Here is a 16,597-nt window from a genome sequence, read left to right as displayed (position 1 = left end):
TATGCCTTAAATAACATGGGTTCAGAACCAAACGATCTTATGAATACCAGCTGCTGGTAACGATACATCACATAGTGAAGAACATCGACCAGACACTAGACAATTATGCATAACTAAGGTCTTCTTCCGTTTACAATACGAAGCCATATATACTGAAATATAGATAGTCTTGAACACATAAACTTAGCCTTGAGCAAGGATCAATCAAATGACGTTGTGGTCAGGTGAACTGACGGGCATGTAGAACTTGCAAGTGTCCCATATGCCAAATATAGTTACTGATCTTGAGTGAAAATTTCCACTGAAACTTAGTTTTTGAAAAGTAGCTGAAAATGAGGTCAGGGACTATGAAAATTTGACAGACAGGATCTTTGTTACCTTTCACATCTTCACACAAGGTTTAAAGCATCTACAAATGTAGGTTTTCCACCTATTTAAGTGCCAGTCTGCCTAAGAATCAGGCAGTGGTGAAAACATGACCAAAAAACTTAAAAGTACGAAGATTTACATTGCTGAAACCAGATGTAATTAATGTCCAACAGGTGAGACAAAAATGACAAAGATATAATTGGAATCAAAACACAAATAAAATACCATTTTTAATTTCTAGTGTTCCTATTCTGTATTTATTTACTATGGACATAGTTGAAGAGGGATATTTTTCTTCATGGTTATGATGTGTGAAATCCACTAGGTGGTGCAGTGATTGCACATCGAGTACAGGAGGAGATATCTCACAAAACATGTATAACCCTGCCACATTTATGTGTCTGTCTCAAGACTGGAACCTCTAGCCTTTGTTAGTCTTGTGTGTTGTAATTTTAGTTCATTTATACGTTTAAGGGTTAAAAGAAGCATCCATTTCCCTGAACTAGTGTTGAAGATCCATTGGTGGCCTTGTTATTTTCTGCACTTTGTTAGTTGACTTTTCGTCACATTTCCTATTTCCATTCTCAATTCTATACATTATGTGCTTTCTCCTCAGCCACTTTGATTGAACCATATATTTTTTTTCAACTGGTACTATTTAGTGAAGTTTCATCAATAAGTGCAGCAGCAATTTTGTTGTCTTTATTTTTATTTAAGGATTAGGCACACACCTCCTTCCCTTCTAATCTTGGTATAGCCTTTTCTAGCTCCATGTTTTCTATGTTGTGTCTTGTGTACTTTTATTTGCCTGTTTGTCTTTTTCTTTTTAGCCATGATATTGTCAGTTTAATTTTGATCTATGTGTTTGACTGTCCCTTTGGTATCTCTTGCCCCTCTTTTGGTATTGAGGATGATGAGTTTTGAATTTATGTTTCTTGAAAGGCAAATTTGAATGGCTATAAAATTGATAAAAAATCTGACTATTTGAGCTTTTCATCTTTTATTGAGTCTGAAGACATATTGTGGACAAGCAAACAAATGGAACTGCCCACCAGACAGAAACATACAGAAAACTGTATTAACTTTAGTGTTTCTTGTACATACACAGATATAAATAGCGTACAAAATCAGTATAAAACATGTAAATGAAATATGAATGAATATTGGTTAGATCTTATATACCATTAAACAGGTTTAGTTGAGTATATTATATTTTAATTTAAACCCTCCTGTAGACACTTCAGAATACAATGTATGTGAACAAAAGAAAAGTTACACTACAAAACTTTGACAAACACTAAGATTTTAGATATTTTTTTAAATATGATAATAGTTGAAGTTGTAAAGCACCTTTGGTGAGCTTGTCCACTATCCATGCCATTCTTAAATGGCAAAGTTAGATACTAACTTATTCATCATGCATTTTTTTCTAAATGCATAATGTGATAATTTTCACATTTTTGCATTAATAACTTGTTTATTTTTTTAATGTTATCTTTGCTTTTTATATTGATTACTTTTTTCACAAGTTTTTATTTATTTGAAATTTTTATAATTTATTAAATTTTTATATATTTTTTTAATGATTTTTTCATATTCTTTTTTTCTTAAAGCTTTTTACTTTAAATAAAGAATATGCAAATACAATAATTAATGGTTTCTTTCTTAATGGACACCATCACTGTTATATGTGATATTTTTCCACAGTGAATGCATGCACAAAAGTTGATTCATACTAGCATCAGTGATTTTACAATGCACAACCAAATAGCACAATTCTGTTAAAATTTCATGGATGAATGCCAAAATCGCTTCTTCTAAGAAACTTTAAAACGGCACTTTATACATATGTAAAACATACATGTAAATTAACATAAACAAATGATGGGACACACACATTTGCATAAACATTTACATATGCATCACAAAAATACAGATATACCAGTAACAAAAGTATTTGAGCACATCAGAGAACAAAAAAGATATCACCTTAACTTTTGTAGACTATAACTGTACTCAACCGTATTCTTGATAAATGTGAATGCTTTGGAAATCATGACATGTTATAAAATTGGACTTTAGGAACTACAAAAATTTTATAAAAAAGTTTTGATTTCATTTTAGAATTTCAACTTGTATGTATACTGTAAATCTTTTTACCAATACTTCTTTAATGGAAGTATACTCTACTTATTTCAAACCAGTGCTCTTTTTATTTTTAAATACCAATAATGAACATTTGGATTCTAAAATTTTGGCAAATAGAATATAAGTACTGAATTGAGTTAATTTCTTATGAAGAATTCACACAAATATTGTAAATTGTAACTCTATGATCATGAATTAGCAATGGATTGGCCCTACTGTAATTAAGGATAACAATAGTTGTAATTTGTTAAAAAAATTAATTGGAATTCAATCGAATCTCCTTCAAAATAGCAAAATTATTATGAAAAGAAGTACTGGTACAAAATCTTACAGTATAAACATGATAAACATACGTTTCTGATTCTCTTGAAAATTCATTTAAATATCTACATGCTTAGTGTACTTATCATGCAAATCAATAACATCTGAATTTCCTCACTTGTAACGGGACAAATACCATTTTGCCCTTTTTCTACGAACTCGTTTTTATATTCCTGAGAGATAAGGGACTAGAATACATGTGTCCATTTAAGAAAGAATACTGCGGAACTTAAACAGGGATACAAAAAGCTATTGGGGAAGAAAAAAAATCAGTACAAATTAAAATAATACCTAACTATTTATATATACATTATAAGCACTCATCAACTCTTTTATCATAAATACAATCACATTGCTTTGTTTGTAAAAAATGTAATAATGTAATAATGGCGGCAAACTGTCATAATTTCATAAAAATACAATTTTATTATAATACGTGGCAGCAAAAATTATATCACATAATCTCAAGGTTCACAATAACAAACCATTTATGTTTCTCAAAACAAAAAAGTTCATAACCATTACATGAATAATCACTCAGTCTTTCAATTTATCAAGCACTTCTTTCATTAAACTAACAAATCATACATGTAGGTACAGCATCAACACTTTATCAAATTCTGGAAATTTTGTGAGGACATGTAGTTCAAATTAAACTGCAACTTATTCTTTATTGTATTCCAGTTGTTTAACAAATGAATATTTTGTCATTTAGTATATTTCGATATATTGACAAATTATTTAATGAAATTCTCATCTCATCAATAAAACCTTAATAGAGAAATAAATAACCATTTCATCAATTCCCTTTTTGAAAAAAATAGATTTATTGTCATCAAGTAGAAAATGAATAAATTTATTTGATGATATTCATTTCCAGAACAGAATCTAAGTGAAGAATAGTGAAACTTTGTTAACAAGGGACATAATTCATTCAACTTGTAAAGGGAGATAATTATTCCTTTTTAGAGAAAATAATTCATTTTTAATTTCAATATTTTACTATTAAGTGAGTTTTTTTGTTTAGCTTATATATTATACAGATAATATCAATTCTTAGTTATTAATAGATTTAAAAATGTAAAGATTTCACAGGTGATATTGCACATGGAACCTTGGAATGTAAGCTTGGAAATTGTCGCATGGGGTTAATTTTTCGCTTTTGTAGCAAACAACTAATAGAGAAGTAAAGCTTACTTCCTCCACGCATATATTCTTTAATCATACAAGGAAAAGAAAAATAATTTGCGTGAAATTACCCCCATGCGAAATGTTCGAAAATTACAAAACGAAAAATTAACCTCTCGAAAATTTCCAAATTTACAGGCATAGACAAATGAGTGTCAATGTTTAAATGCTTTAGACTATACATTAAGAGTTCCAATGCTGCTGTTCTTATAAAAGAACAAGGCAACAATGAACACATGCTTTAATTTAGCTAGAGATATCTCAAATTATCTATCTGACTTCATTCCATGTGTTAATTAATAGAGCTTATTTTTCCTATAACCATATTTCATTTTTTTTTAGTTTTGTTAGTAATAAGTTTAACAGAATAAATATTTATCTACAAATTTCATAAAACCTATATGTCTACACTAGTTTTTTCTCATGTTAGTTCAAGCATGTAAGGGCTATCTCCCTGAACCATTCTCCATATTTGCCCCTCTTCTGATTCGCTGTCCTCATCCCCGTCTCCCACCCCATATTCCACTAATTTCTCCCGTATTTCATCATGGCTTTGAATCATAGCTCCCTCTAGCTGCTGCCACATATTATCAAGTTCCACCTGCTTAGGGTCTTTCTCATAATGGTCAACATTATGAGATGCAGGGTCCGTCTCAAAGTTTTCACTGTAGACATGTTCGGTGAATGACTCATTAGATGTGTCAGTTGATGATGAACTATGGTCTTTAACTTCAGAAGCAGACATGTCCTCACTAAATGAATTGTCTGAGTGAATACCATTAGTCACTAAACTATTAGCACTTTCATAAGAAATCTGAAAAAGAATGATACATTTATTACGATGGCTATTTGGAATAAAATACTGAAATCTCAGCACTCTCTCTTCTTGAAAAATATATATTAAGAATGAATGCCATTGACAAACACAGAATAACACAGGCCCGTAGCCAGGAATTTCCAAAGGTGGGTTATTCGGACTAACGAACTCAACTTTAACGTTCACAATTCGAACAGAAAGTTGACTTGTTTAAACCCCCCTGGCTACCGGTACGATAACATATATTTAAGAGGGGGAGGTATATAGGTGGAGTTCTATAATTCCATCCATACAATCATAGAACCCTTGAAATAAATTAAAATAAAATGTGTTTTATGTGTTATTAAGAAGTCAATACTGAAGTATATACAATTGACAAAACATTTTTTAAACATGTATGCAAGGTTTTCTCGTTGTGTTGAAGACACATTGGTGATCTTCGGCTGTTGTCTCTTTGACATATTCCCCTTTTCTATTCACAATTTTATTTTTTATGACATATTCTAACTATAAATATAAACCTTCTCTTTTTTGTAGATGAACATTTTTTGTTGATAAAATGTATATACTGTAAGCTAAAATGGTAAGTTGCAAACAGTATGACAATCATAATTACTAATTTTATATAAGAAAGATGTTGCATGATTGCCAATGATTAAACTTGACTTAAGACCAACATGAGAACTATAGGACTATGTACGACTTCAAAAAGTAGCAAACTACATACTTTATACATGTAGTAACATATAAAAGGCTCTAGCATGAAAAAATGTGATACACTTATATTTGCACATTCTACAAGCACTTTTGTAATAAACAAGAATGTGTCCACAGTACACGGATGCCCCACTCGCACTATCATTTTCTATGTTTACTGGACCGTGAAATGGAAATAAATTTTCTAATTTGGCATTAAAATTAGAATGATCTTATCAAAGGGAACAAGTATACTAAGTTTCAAGTTGATTGGACTTTAACTTTATCAAAAACTAACTTGACCAAAAACATTAACCTCAAGTATAACAGACGGACGGAATGGATGGACAGACGAACGAACAGTTGGTTAGACGGACGCACAGACCAGAAAACATAATGCCCCTCTACTATCGTAGGTGGGGCATAAAAATGGTAAGCGATGTCATACACTGTAACCATACCTGCGACTTCTTGTCTTCTGGTTGCATTTTCCTCGAAGGCAATGATGGGCTTTGGTAGAGTTTCTTCCTCTTGATTATTGTCAAAAGTGATATTAGTATTACAGTTCAATAAATCGTCACTTGTATTATATTTAGCATTTGTGACCGCAAGATCTATAATTTGTTCAAATTTATGGTCAGCTGTTGTCGCTGAATCTGTTAGACTTCCATATAAAGAGCTATCTGTCACTGAAGTCCCCAGTGAGTCAACTGTTCTCATACTAATACTGAAAAGACAGAAGAAAATGTCATAAATAAGGAACAGCTGTAAACTTCGGTATATTTTAGTGTTGTCAAATTGAACAGTTTTGACTCGGCTAATCGTTCCGACATTGTTAATGCTTGAATACTTTATCTATAGTACCCTTCAAATAAATGTCGTTTTTAATAATACAGTAACTTGAAGTTAAACAGTTGACAACACTAGTATATTCATAACTTGTCAGAATAAACTTTCAAAAAACGTAAAATTCTGCACGACCTCCAACATGATCAAGGAACTATAAGTGGGTTACTGTACAAAATAGATAAATTTAGGTGATTCTTTATTTGATATTAAAATACATCTGCTAAGAAGTTATAATGCATTTATCATATACATAAGTGTTTATGAATGGTTTTCCCCAATGAAAAATATCGATGAACTTCAACAAAGTTTCCTGAATATTGCAGTCAGGAGTGTAATGGTACAAAATGTCAATTTCCTGAAGTTTGAAGATGTAAATTTCTTAAGCTTGTTTTACAATGACTCTACGACTTGTAAAGTGGTATACAAGTAAAAAACAAGTGTAAATGATTTATCTTTATATGGTATACATATTAAGGTCAAAAGTAAAAAAACATGACAGATGATAGATCATTTTATTAAAAGCAATTATAATTAGGGAAAACATTTTTAAGAAATGCATGAACTTTTAACCTTAAATTTTTTGCATTTCTTGGAAGCTAAAAAAATCACAAGCTCTAAATCAAGTTTTAAGCCTAGGCTTAAAAAAGGGAGGAATAAATAACATTTGAATGCAGTTGTCAGAATCACATACAGCAGATTTTACTGATTACAAGCATGTAAAAGTCATCTAGATTCCTTTCTCTCTTGTATGATAAAGTAGCCTGTTGACTTTTCAAACAAAACAACCAAAACATTTCGTTCACTTTGACATGTCAAAACTCAAATAAATCTTGATTTAAACATTTTAAATTGATACATGCAATTTTAAAACCTTTGCTCAAACAGAACTGTTATCATTGTTCAAGCAGGACCATTTAAACAAGAGCAATAAAACCAATTGTAACTTGCCTCTAGGGACAATTTATTTGATTACCATGCATTTTTTTTTGGAAACAGTAAATTTTAAATATTTAAAGAGAAGTTTCTTTCATTTGGTTGACCAAACACAACACTGATTGCCTTTTTATGAATTATTTGGGACAGCTTTTTAGCAAACACTCAGGTTTCTAATCACTCTCTATCTTCTATTTCAGCCAGGAAAACTATCATTTTTTAAATTTGAAAGTAAAGGAGTAACTGCCATCTTTCCAACAAAATCGTGCAAGAAATTGTTAGATTTTATTTATTCATCTAAAGATAAAATTTTCTATTGAGTTCACCATACAAATGTTATTTGCCAGAAAGAATCAGTTGTTCAAAGAATGTTTAAACTGAGAGCTAAACTTTGTATATATCAATTGTTTTAACCATTGGGTCAAAATGTTGAAGTTATCAACTGGATTCATATTTCTATCTTTGGTAAAAGTTTCAATTTTGAGATGTTATAGTTTTTGTTTTTAAGGCTGGGGATCGGGATCGGGATAGGGATGGAAGTCTTTGATTTAAAATTCTAAGTTTGAATTTATGAGTTCTTAACCATGCAAGTTGCCCGGAATTTCAGAAGCAAATCCATAAATTTTCATAAAGAGGGGATGGGGGAACTGACGGCCTGAGAGGGAACCTACTCCTGTCATGCTTCAGTGATTCCCTAAATAATCTACCAGAATTTTCCAACAAAAAGAGGGTATGCTTGGTATTTGGGGGCCATAAATCCCCCTCTCGATTTATATACTTTGAATATTCCTATAAAGTTGATGTTACTGGTAAGATTGCCTTTTCTTCAAAGCATAAAACTCTTATTCATATACATTTATATATGACAGTAAACTTGGGGTTTATAAACCCTGAAAGTACACTACCATTGCACTGACCTCATTTGCATTAAACTTTTTAAATAATACAGTACATATATCTCATATTTTAAGTACATTTAATGTATTCTTTGCAAATTTACAGTATACATCGGTTGTTTTGGTAAGCTTATTATCTTAAAACTTAACAGCTTAATTTTAAATGTCATATTTCATTGAATTAGAAAACCTTTAAAATGCAAATTTTAACTTTCTGCGGTGAATATAAAGAATTTAATTTAACTGAACAATGTTTTCATTTAATATTAAGATACCAATCTGTATCATATGATTTAGATATGAAATTGACAAAAATATGTTCCCTCAAGCTTTCACAAGTCACGTATATAAATATGCATAACTTACGAACGGAAGCTGCATACAAAGTAGTAGGTCCCTTCATCAGTGATTACTGTTCTTACACAATACACACCTATGTAAACACCCTACCTGGAATGTTTTACCTGTACAATACCTGATCACCTGACAGGTAAACCTCACACCTGATATGTCAATAAAATCATTGATCCATAAGCTTTATTTTGGCCATATATAGCTTTATGATAAATCTGTTATTGATCTTCAAAAGAATTTTATCAAAATCTGGTTAAGGTGAACTGATGATTAAAAAGATAAATTATTACCTAATTGTAACTTCGTTGACCTTTAGAAACAGGTTTCAAATTAAAAATAGATTGTGAATTATCCTGTACTATTTTCAACATTAGTTAATTCAGTAGTTGAGAATAAGTAAATTTCTTAAATCTACTGTCGACACAGAGATGTGTCTTACCTATTTTTTAAAATTTTTATATGGCAAATAATAAATTGCTTAACTGAGCACAGCCTGATGTGACAGCAGAGGTTGAACCCTGAACAACTGGGGCAAATTTGGACACAATGTTCATTATGTTCCAGCTTGATACACTCTGAATTTGGATTGTGATAAAAATTTTGAAATAGTATAGGTTTCTGACACAAAATAAATGTCAAGATCTTAAAAATCTATTACGCAATACTTTGCAAATAAAGATTCTTCTTGAAATTAAAAAAAAAATTGAACCCCTGAAAAAAATTGGACCCCTCCAAACTTTTTGAATCCCCCTTTAAGCACACTCAATCCCAGCCATTCCTTTGTAGTACAGAACGTTGTACAACTGTAGTACAATATCAAAGAGATCCATACTCGTAAACACAAGTTATTGTCTGGAAGCTAGAAAATGCTTGTTTTTGGCCCCTTATTCCTGCATGAATTGAGCAATTACCCCCATAACTCAATCCCAGCCTTTCTTTTGTGACATGGAACCTTGTGGAACAATGTCAGAGAGATCCATACACTTACACACAAGTTATTATCAAGAAACTACAAAGATGCTAGTTTTTGGCCTTAATTCATAAACTGTTAGCACCATAAACCCAAAAATGAATCCAAACCTTCTACTTGTGGTATTAAACATTGTGGTATAATTTCAGAGCAATTGAAATACTTATACACAAGTTATTATCCTCAAAGTAGAAAAATGCCTGTTTTGGGCCCCTTTTGGGCTCATATTACTAAACGGTTGGAACCATCATCCTCAAAATCCATTCCAAGCTTGCCTGTGTGGTATTGAACCATCTTAAAGACTTTTTAAATTTCATAGAGAGCCATCCACTTTAACTAAAGTTATTGTCTGGAAACCAAATGTGTCATCTGACAAAACCAACAATATCATAACATTATACGATCCCAAAATCTTTTTGGCGGTCAAATAAAAATGTTGAAATCTAAATAGCAACACTTTTACATGTAAATAAAACAAATCAATGAAAGTTAATGAACCATGACTAAAGGTACCTAAGCTGGTGTCTGACTACTGTACACCAACTTATTTTTGCATATACTTTATATTGCACTTTATCCTTTCTAATCCACTTTGTGGCAATTTAATTTCATGATTTTTTCATTTACTTGAAGCAGTTTGTTAAGAAAGGATCAAATTTTTACAAAGATTTATATTTGCATTATTTTTCTACTTGTGAAAGTAGGGAAAATAAATTGCTTGCGAAAATGACTTGGTTTACAGCATCAGAATGATCAGTCCCCGGGGGTATCATCAGATCAGTACTGACATGAATTATAACAAACCTTTTTAAAATTGTCTGTTATAAATTTAAAAGTTTTGAAATTGTTAGAAATTTAAGTTTCAACTCCCTTAGACAAAGTTGACCTTAAAGGCATAGATGGATTTGACCTTTTTTTTATAACCCTCTTGGTTAGGCCAAAAAAAAATATATGTCTATTTCCTGTTTCCCGACCCTAGATCTTTTTTATACAATTCCGTAAAAAAATCGTTTCCAGTCCGATCCTGATCCGTTTCTTACTATGCCCATACAATCAAAATGGCTGCTCCCAGCACAAATGTGCTACAACTAAGGTTTAAAAAATGTCATCACTGCGAGGATTATTCAATTAAAGCTACTTTAAAGAGATTAAATCATTTGGTATATGACCATATCCAAACATGACATTTAACCGACTGCAAATCTGACAGGGAGTGCCAAAAAAATAAAAAATAAATCAAAATCAAAAAAAAATCCGGAAAAGATCTACTGACAGATGAAATATTAAGTACATTGTTTTCTTTTTTTTTTAAATGTTTAACAACAGCTTACTCATTCAGTAAACATGGCAAAGTGGCAATAAATGTAAACACAGTACAAAAATGTTAAAACTAAAAATAAATTTCTTTTTTCCTTTCAGGAAACATGAAAAAGCACAACCAACTGATATATCAATAATCATATAATGAACATGATGAATAAAACTAGTTTTTATCAGGAAAGCATTTATTTGTTTATATCTTTTTTTCTCATTTTAAAGTGTGTATATCCTGAATAATAAAAAATCCATTTATGATAAAACTCCCATCTTGACCTGTAACCGTGGTTATTGGAATTTCCTTAAATATGAACACTTGTATTCAAATCAACAATAATAATGGTTATGTTTCCACTCTTCAGGTGCATAATTGCTGCCATCTTGAGTTGGTGAAAGTGGAACTTTTATGAGTTTAATGTTTGTTGTCAGTCACACTTACGTTAGAGTCAAAACATAATTGGGGTAAAACAGACCTGACAAAAATGTCCTATATGCAGCCAGAGAATACTTTAAGGAATCGGGACTATTATATGCCATTCACTATTTTGGGATGCTCTTTATTAAGAAACAAGCAGATATCTCAAAAAGATTTTTTTTTTAGGCAAGTTGATATTCTAAAATAGCTTTCCTGATCAGATAAAAATAAAATTATTCTCAAAATTGTTGAACAGCACAGTAAACTCACAAACGATTCGATCATGTGCCAAATATAAAGGCTGTCACCACATGTATTATATTTCTATAATTTTTTTATTTATTTCAACTGCCAATGCATCATGCATGGCATGCATACATAAATATATGCAGTAACATGTATATATATATATGTTCTATATTTAGGTTTTTCAAAGATCTCATTATATACAATATCTTTTTTATCGTTAGCTGGTTGCTGCTTCATTGATATTTCCCAAGATGTTTTTCATTTTATATTTCTACAAGAATCTCATTTCTCTGCTATATCGTCTGCTATGATGTTTACAATAACATTAAATTAATATTGATTGTTGATTCTTCACATCTAAGTGCACATATTTTATTCTAAGTCATTACATGAACAGAAGTATACATGTACATGTGACCATGTCTAACATGTCTAAATCTGCAGTTTAATACATAACATTTGTTAAAAGTTTAAATGTGTGATCCTTGAATTTAGATATAACCTTCTATTTAGCATATCACCAGTAGAACTAAAGCCAATGAACTCTAACTGGAAGATTAGGTTAATCAAAGTGCTTGTGTCAGGATTGTATTCATTTTGGAATGGGAAATAATAGTTAAAAAATTGCAGTGTACAAAATGTATCAATTAGCAAGGGGATTAATATTTCTTTTTAGGAGAAATATATGTATGTCCTTTGTCCATTAGTGTAGGGCCACATAAAAGTGGCATTAAAGCAATGCATTAGTGTAGGTTATTTAACTACAATTATGAACAAAGGAAGATAACTCAAACTTTAAAATTACTTTTAAGATGCTATTTATAAAACAGATCGATTCACTTAAAATGTAGGTAATTTTCACTAGAACTGGTTTTTACAAGTATGGTTATACACATATACATCATTTTGAAACTTAATATAAAGATGAAGAGACTGTTCATCTCAATACACCATGTTTGTTCTCTCAAAGTAAAAAGGCCTGGAAAATATTACATTACATTAATGCAATCTGTCCCCCAATTAAAAAAAATATATAATGTAAGGCAAAAAACAGGCTCTCCAATTGAAAATATGTTAAATTCCCTCTTTAACACCCACTTTATGAAAGTTTTAACAAAGTCAAAGGATTCATTTAACATTGGACATGTTCTTGTATATCAAGATCAAGCATAGAGGTTATTAAGTGACATTTATACGTTTCAATAACTTTGATGAATTCATTAGTTATTGTCAATACTCCATGAATGAAAATTTGTAATTTTGATTTTAAGTTGAACTTATTCCAAAATAGCATATATATATGGAGACAATCAAAAAGTTATATATTACTTACAGTACTACGTACATACCCATGTTTGTTTTGATAGTAAACCCCATACTTTCAATTCCATACCACTATTTTCAGTATGTCATTAGACTTACCTAGAATCTACCAATTCTTTTATATGTCCATTATGAATACCATTGTTTAACGTATCAGCGTTTATCACAGAGTTATTGTCGCTACTATCACTAGCGTCACTATTACAATCAGCACTTATATGACTTATCTCCCTTGTTTCTGTTGAAACTTTTGTGTCTGTATCACTTCTGTCAGAGTCAGTTTCTGTTTCAGATTTTTCGGCTTCTAGTTTTTCAGCCAATCGTCCTTTCTTTCCTAATAAACTTTGTAAAAGTGGAGATTTGAATTTTGGAGTTTCACCCCCATTTTGTTTATTTTCAGCCAGTTTTTGTAACAAAGGGGATTTGAATTTTGGAGTAGAATCTGTTGTGACTGTAAGTTCTTCTTTGGGTTGTTCCTCCTCATTGGAAACCAGGTTGGTCAAACTCTGTGACATGGACATTGAGGACAAGTTTGAATCGGATCCCTAAGAAAAATAGAAATAAATGATGTACCCATTCATACTTCAAAACCTTACAAACAAATATCTTAAATATAAAGTAGATCACTTCTTAAATAATCAGAATTTCTTTCTATGTTCTTCTGCATTAAACTATACAATTTTGTATTGTACTATTCCTGTCAGTCATAAGGTAATAGAATCTCAGATACAAAAGAATCACATTGGAACATTGTCAAATTAAAGCTAGTTTTAATGTAAATATTATTTTGAATTTAAATTTGTTTAAATTGTATATATATACTTATATTTAAATGCAATAAACCATTTTTTAACTACTTTAGATATAAGTTATCTGAAAAATAAATAAAACCAAATATTGCAAAATTTCAAAAGCCTATTCTTAATTACAACTTTTTAAAATGTAAACTGACACTGTAATCTAATTGTAAACATATACTGATCACTTACATGTGAAGCCAGATTTTTATCTGATTTTACTTTGGACATGATTGCAGCTAGTTTCTGAAAAATAAATAAAAGTGTATAAATCAAATTAACACTTAATGACAGATCTAGACAAAGTGTACTTTTTATTGTACACACCTGAAAATAAATTGAAATAGTTTGAACTTTCGAAATGTGTCAATTTGGGTGCATGTGAGCGGGACAATTACCCATTAATTTCAATATTATTTTCAATCATATCCATTGGATTTGATTGCATTTTCTACCTATACCATTTGCACAGTTTCATGGTGTTCAATTTCAAAACAACATTTCTAAAAACATATTTTTATATATTTGCTTGATGTTGTGATGTTCCAAAGATTATTTATATAGATTGACGGACATTTTCTTTTGGTTTTAGTCAACTTTAAAAAAAAAATTAATATGAAAATACTTCATGATATTCTACTTTGGTTGTTATGAAATCCTTATTTTGTAATGTTAAATACCTTTTTCCTTTCTGTTCTCTCCTCATCATCTCTCTTAATTTTTTCTATCCTTTCTTTCTCCATTCTCTCTGCTTCTTCTTTTTGTTTCCTCTCAGCCTCTTCCCTCTGTAAAATATAAAGTAGTATTAAACCTAAGCCTGAAAATAATTAATAGTAAATCTAATTACATTTATCAGTGCACTGATAAAAAAAACCAATTCTTTGATTCAAAGGAGGTAAACCAGTTTAATATGTAAAAAGTTGCATATCTTTTAATACTCAAAGTTCCATAACTCTGGAAAAACCAATCTGGAATATCACTAAAATAACCTGTTAGGTTGTCTTTTAATATAACCGAGTAGTGTGTCAACATTTCAGAAGGACTTCTGGACACATGATACTCGTCAGACAAGGGATTTGATCATTGAAACTTTCTATAGTGTAGAGATCAATCTGATGAAGATTTGAACCAATATAAAGATACTGTTATCTGATGGTTCTCACAAAAATGTGGCACAAACATATAAACCAGATATACAACTTGAATCAGTATATCCCTAAAACTTCCAGTAATATCTAGTCATTTGTTTCAAGTCACAAATCTGATGTTCAGTAGTTGTTGTTTGTTGATGCCGTTCATACGTGTTTCTTGTTTCTGTTTTTTTTTATATTTTTTTAAATTATGCTCCCATTTATAACTTAAAGCATATGAAATTAGGATCTTTCTGATCAGAAATGAGCTTGCATTTTACAACTCATTACTGTTGAGTTGCTGAAATAATTTTAATCAATTAATTTAGTTTGTAAGAAAAGCATAATATTTTTTTAACTTTGTTCAACATATTCAAAGTAATGTCAAACACGCAGAAGGTACATTTTTTGTACTCAACAGATTTAAAAGCACACACACTTTACAGCTTTTCACTCAATCTGTTAACCAAATATGAAGTCTTTCTTACAATATAACTCCCAACTTTTAGAGTTTAGGTATAATAATATGCAGGACTACCGTAGAAAGACTTGTATAGTTTGCACTGGTACATACTCCGCACCCCTTCCTCCCCACAAAATTTTAGGTAAAAATTTGTTTTTGTAGTTGTTAGAAAAGGTCTAATGAAACTCCAGTAATTTCAAATTGGGCAGTCATTTGCAGTATTTTCTTGGAAAAACCTGTTTTCAATCATCAAACAGAAGCTAAAACTGCTTGTAAATGATTCTAGAACACTTCATGTTTGTTAAAATAAGTTTAATTCACTTAAAAAACAATTAAGAAACTTGTGTATGTTCAAACAGGAAGTTCAAAATACACATGTAAAAGAAGGAATTAACTGGTGAGAGTCTAAATCCGTACATAACAGATTCCACTATAATACAACTTTGAAAGTAAAACAGTTTCATCCTTTGGTAAAACAGTCTTAAATATATCTATCACATTATTGTTTGAAGGGTCTTAAGCTATTACAAACCATATTAGTCAGTATGAAACACCAAAACGGAACGAACAACATTGAATAACCGATTACATTTTGTAGTTTACAAATTCTAAGCTGGTTTACATTTGTCTTTCTACTATGTTTAAATCAAGCAGATACCAGTTTATTTCAACCAACGCATTGAAAAGAAAAGAGAAATTTGTAATGAAAGGTTTAGTTTTTGTATTTATCAGTATTAATTTGATATTGAATAGAAATAACTTATTAATATGAATGAGTTAAAATTATTAGTTTGAAAAATGATAAGAGCGCCCTCTACAATTTCAATAACAAAGATGGCGGAACGGAAACAATCAACCTCTGCCCCAAAATAAATTTTGTTCTCTTATTTCTTGTTTATTGTACTCTATAGTCCGCACCCCGTCTGGAAGGTCTTATTTTGGAGAATAAAACCTTGGACTATACAAGCCTTTCTACAGTAGCTAGAATATTGTATGAGATTCATATAATTCATATACTGTTTTGAGCTTGGTACTAAATAACTAAAATATAACTAACAGCTAATTTTTCTTGTTCAGTCCTTTCAGCTTCCTCTTTTTTCCTCAGTTCCTCTGCTTCAATGGCTTTCCTCAACCTCTCACCCTCCATTCTTCTAGCCTCCTCAGCCAATCTTTCTGCTTCTTCCTCAATTTTCTTTTCCTCTTCTTCTTCCTTTCTCTGTCTTTCTTCTTCCTCAAGTCTACAAGAAAAACATACAGTTTTGACTATAAATTACTTGTGCAGCAAAACGTATTTAACATTTAACAATTTGGTTTAAAAGACACAAAATTTACATACTTGACTGGTTAACAGTTATGATCAAT

At 30.6% G+C, this 16,597-nt stretch overlaps 1 protein-coding gene across 13 annotated transcripts in view; it reads right to left on the bottom strand.

Moving 5' to 3' along the window:
• Positions 1 to 1,352: 1,352 nt before the first annotated feature.
• The window catches only part of LOC134687354 (MAP7 domain-containing protein 2-like), a 50,874-nt gene continuing 35,629 nt past the window's right edge, over positions 1,353 to 16,597 (bottom strand). For all 13 annotated transcript variants that reach the window (XM_063547579.1, XM_063547582.1, XM_063547577.1 and 10 more), the window contains 6 exons: positions 16,293 to 16,473; positions 14,323 to 14,427; positions 13,835 to 13,888; positions 12,945 to 13,390; positions 6,001 to 6,266; positions 1,353 to 4,840 (listed from right to left, as the gene is read on the bottom strand). In XM_063547579.1, the coding sequence (XP_063403649.1) occupies positions 4,830 to 4,840; positions 6,001 to 6,266; positions 12,945 to 13,390; positions 13,835 to 13,888; positions 14,323 to 14,427; positions 16,293 to 16,473 (1,063 nt within the window). In that variant the 3' untranslated portion in view covers positions 1,353 to 4,829. The remainder of the gene's footprint in view (positions 4,841 to 6,000; positions 6,267 to 12,944; positions 13,391 to 13,834; positions 13,889 to 14,322; positions 14,428 to 16,292; positions 16,474 to 16,597) is intronic.

Source organism: Mytilus trossulus, chromosome 10 (assembly GCF_036588685.1).
Source record: "Mytilus trossulus isolate FHL-02 chromosome 10, PNRI_Mtr1.1.1.hap1, whole genome shotgun sequence".
NCBI lineage: Eukaryota > Metazoa > Mollusca > Bivalvia > Mytilida > Mytilidae > Mytilus > Mytilus trossulus.
This window is presented reverse-complemented; position numbering and strand designations above follow the sequence as displayed.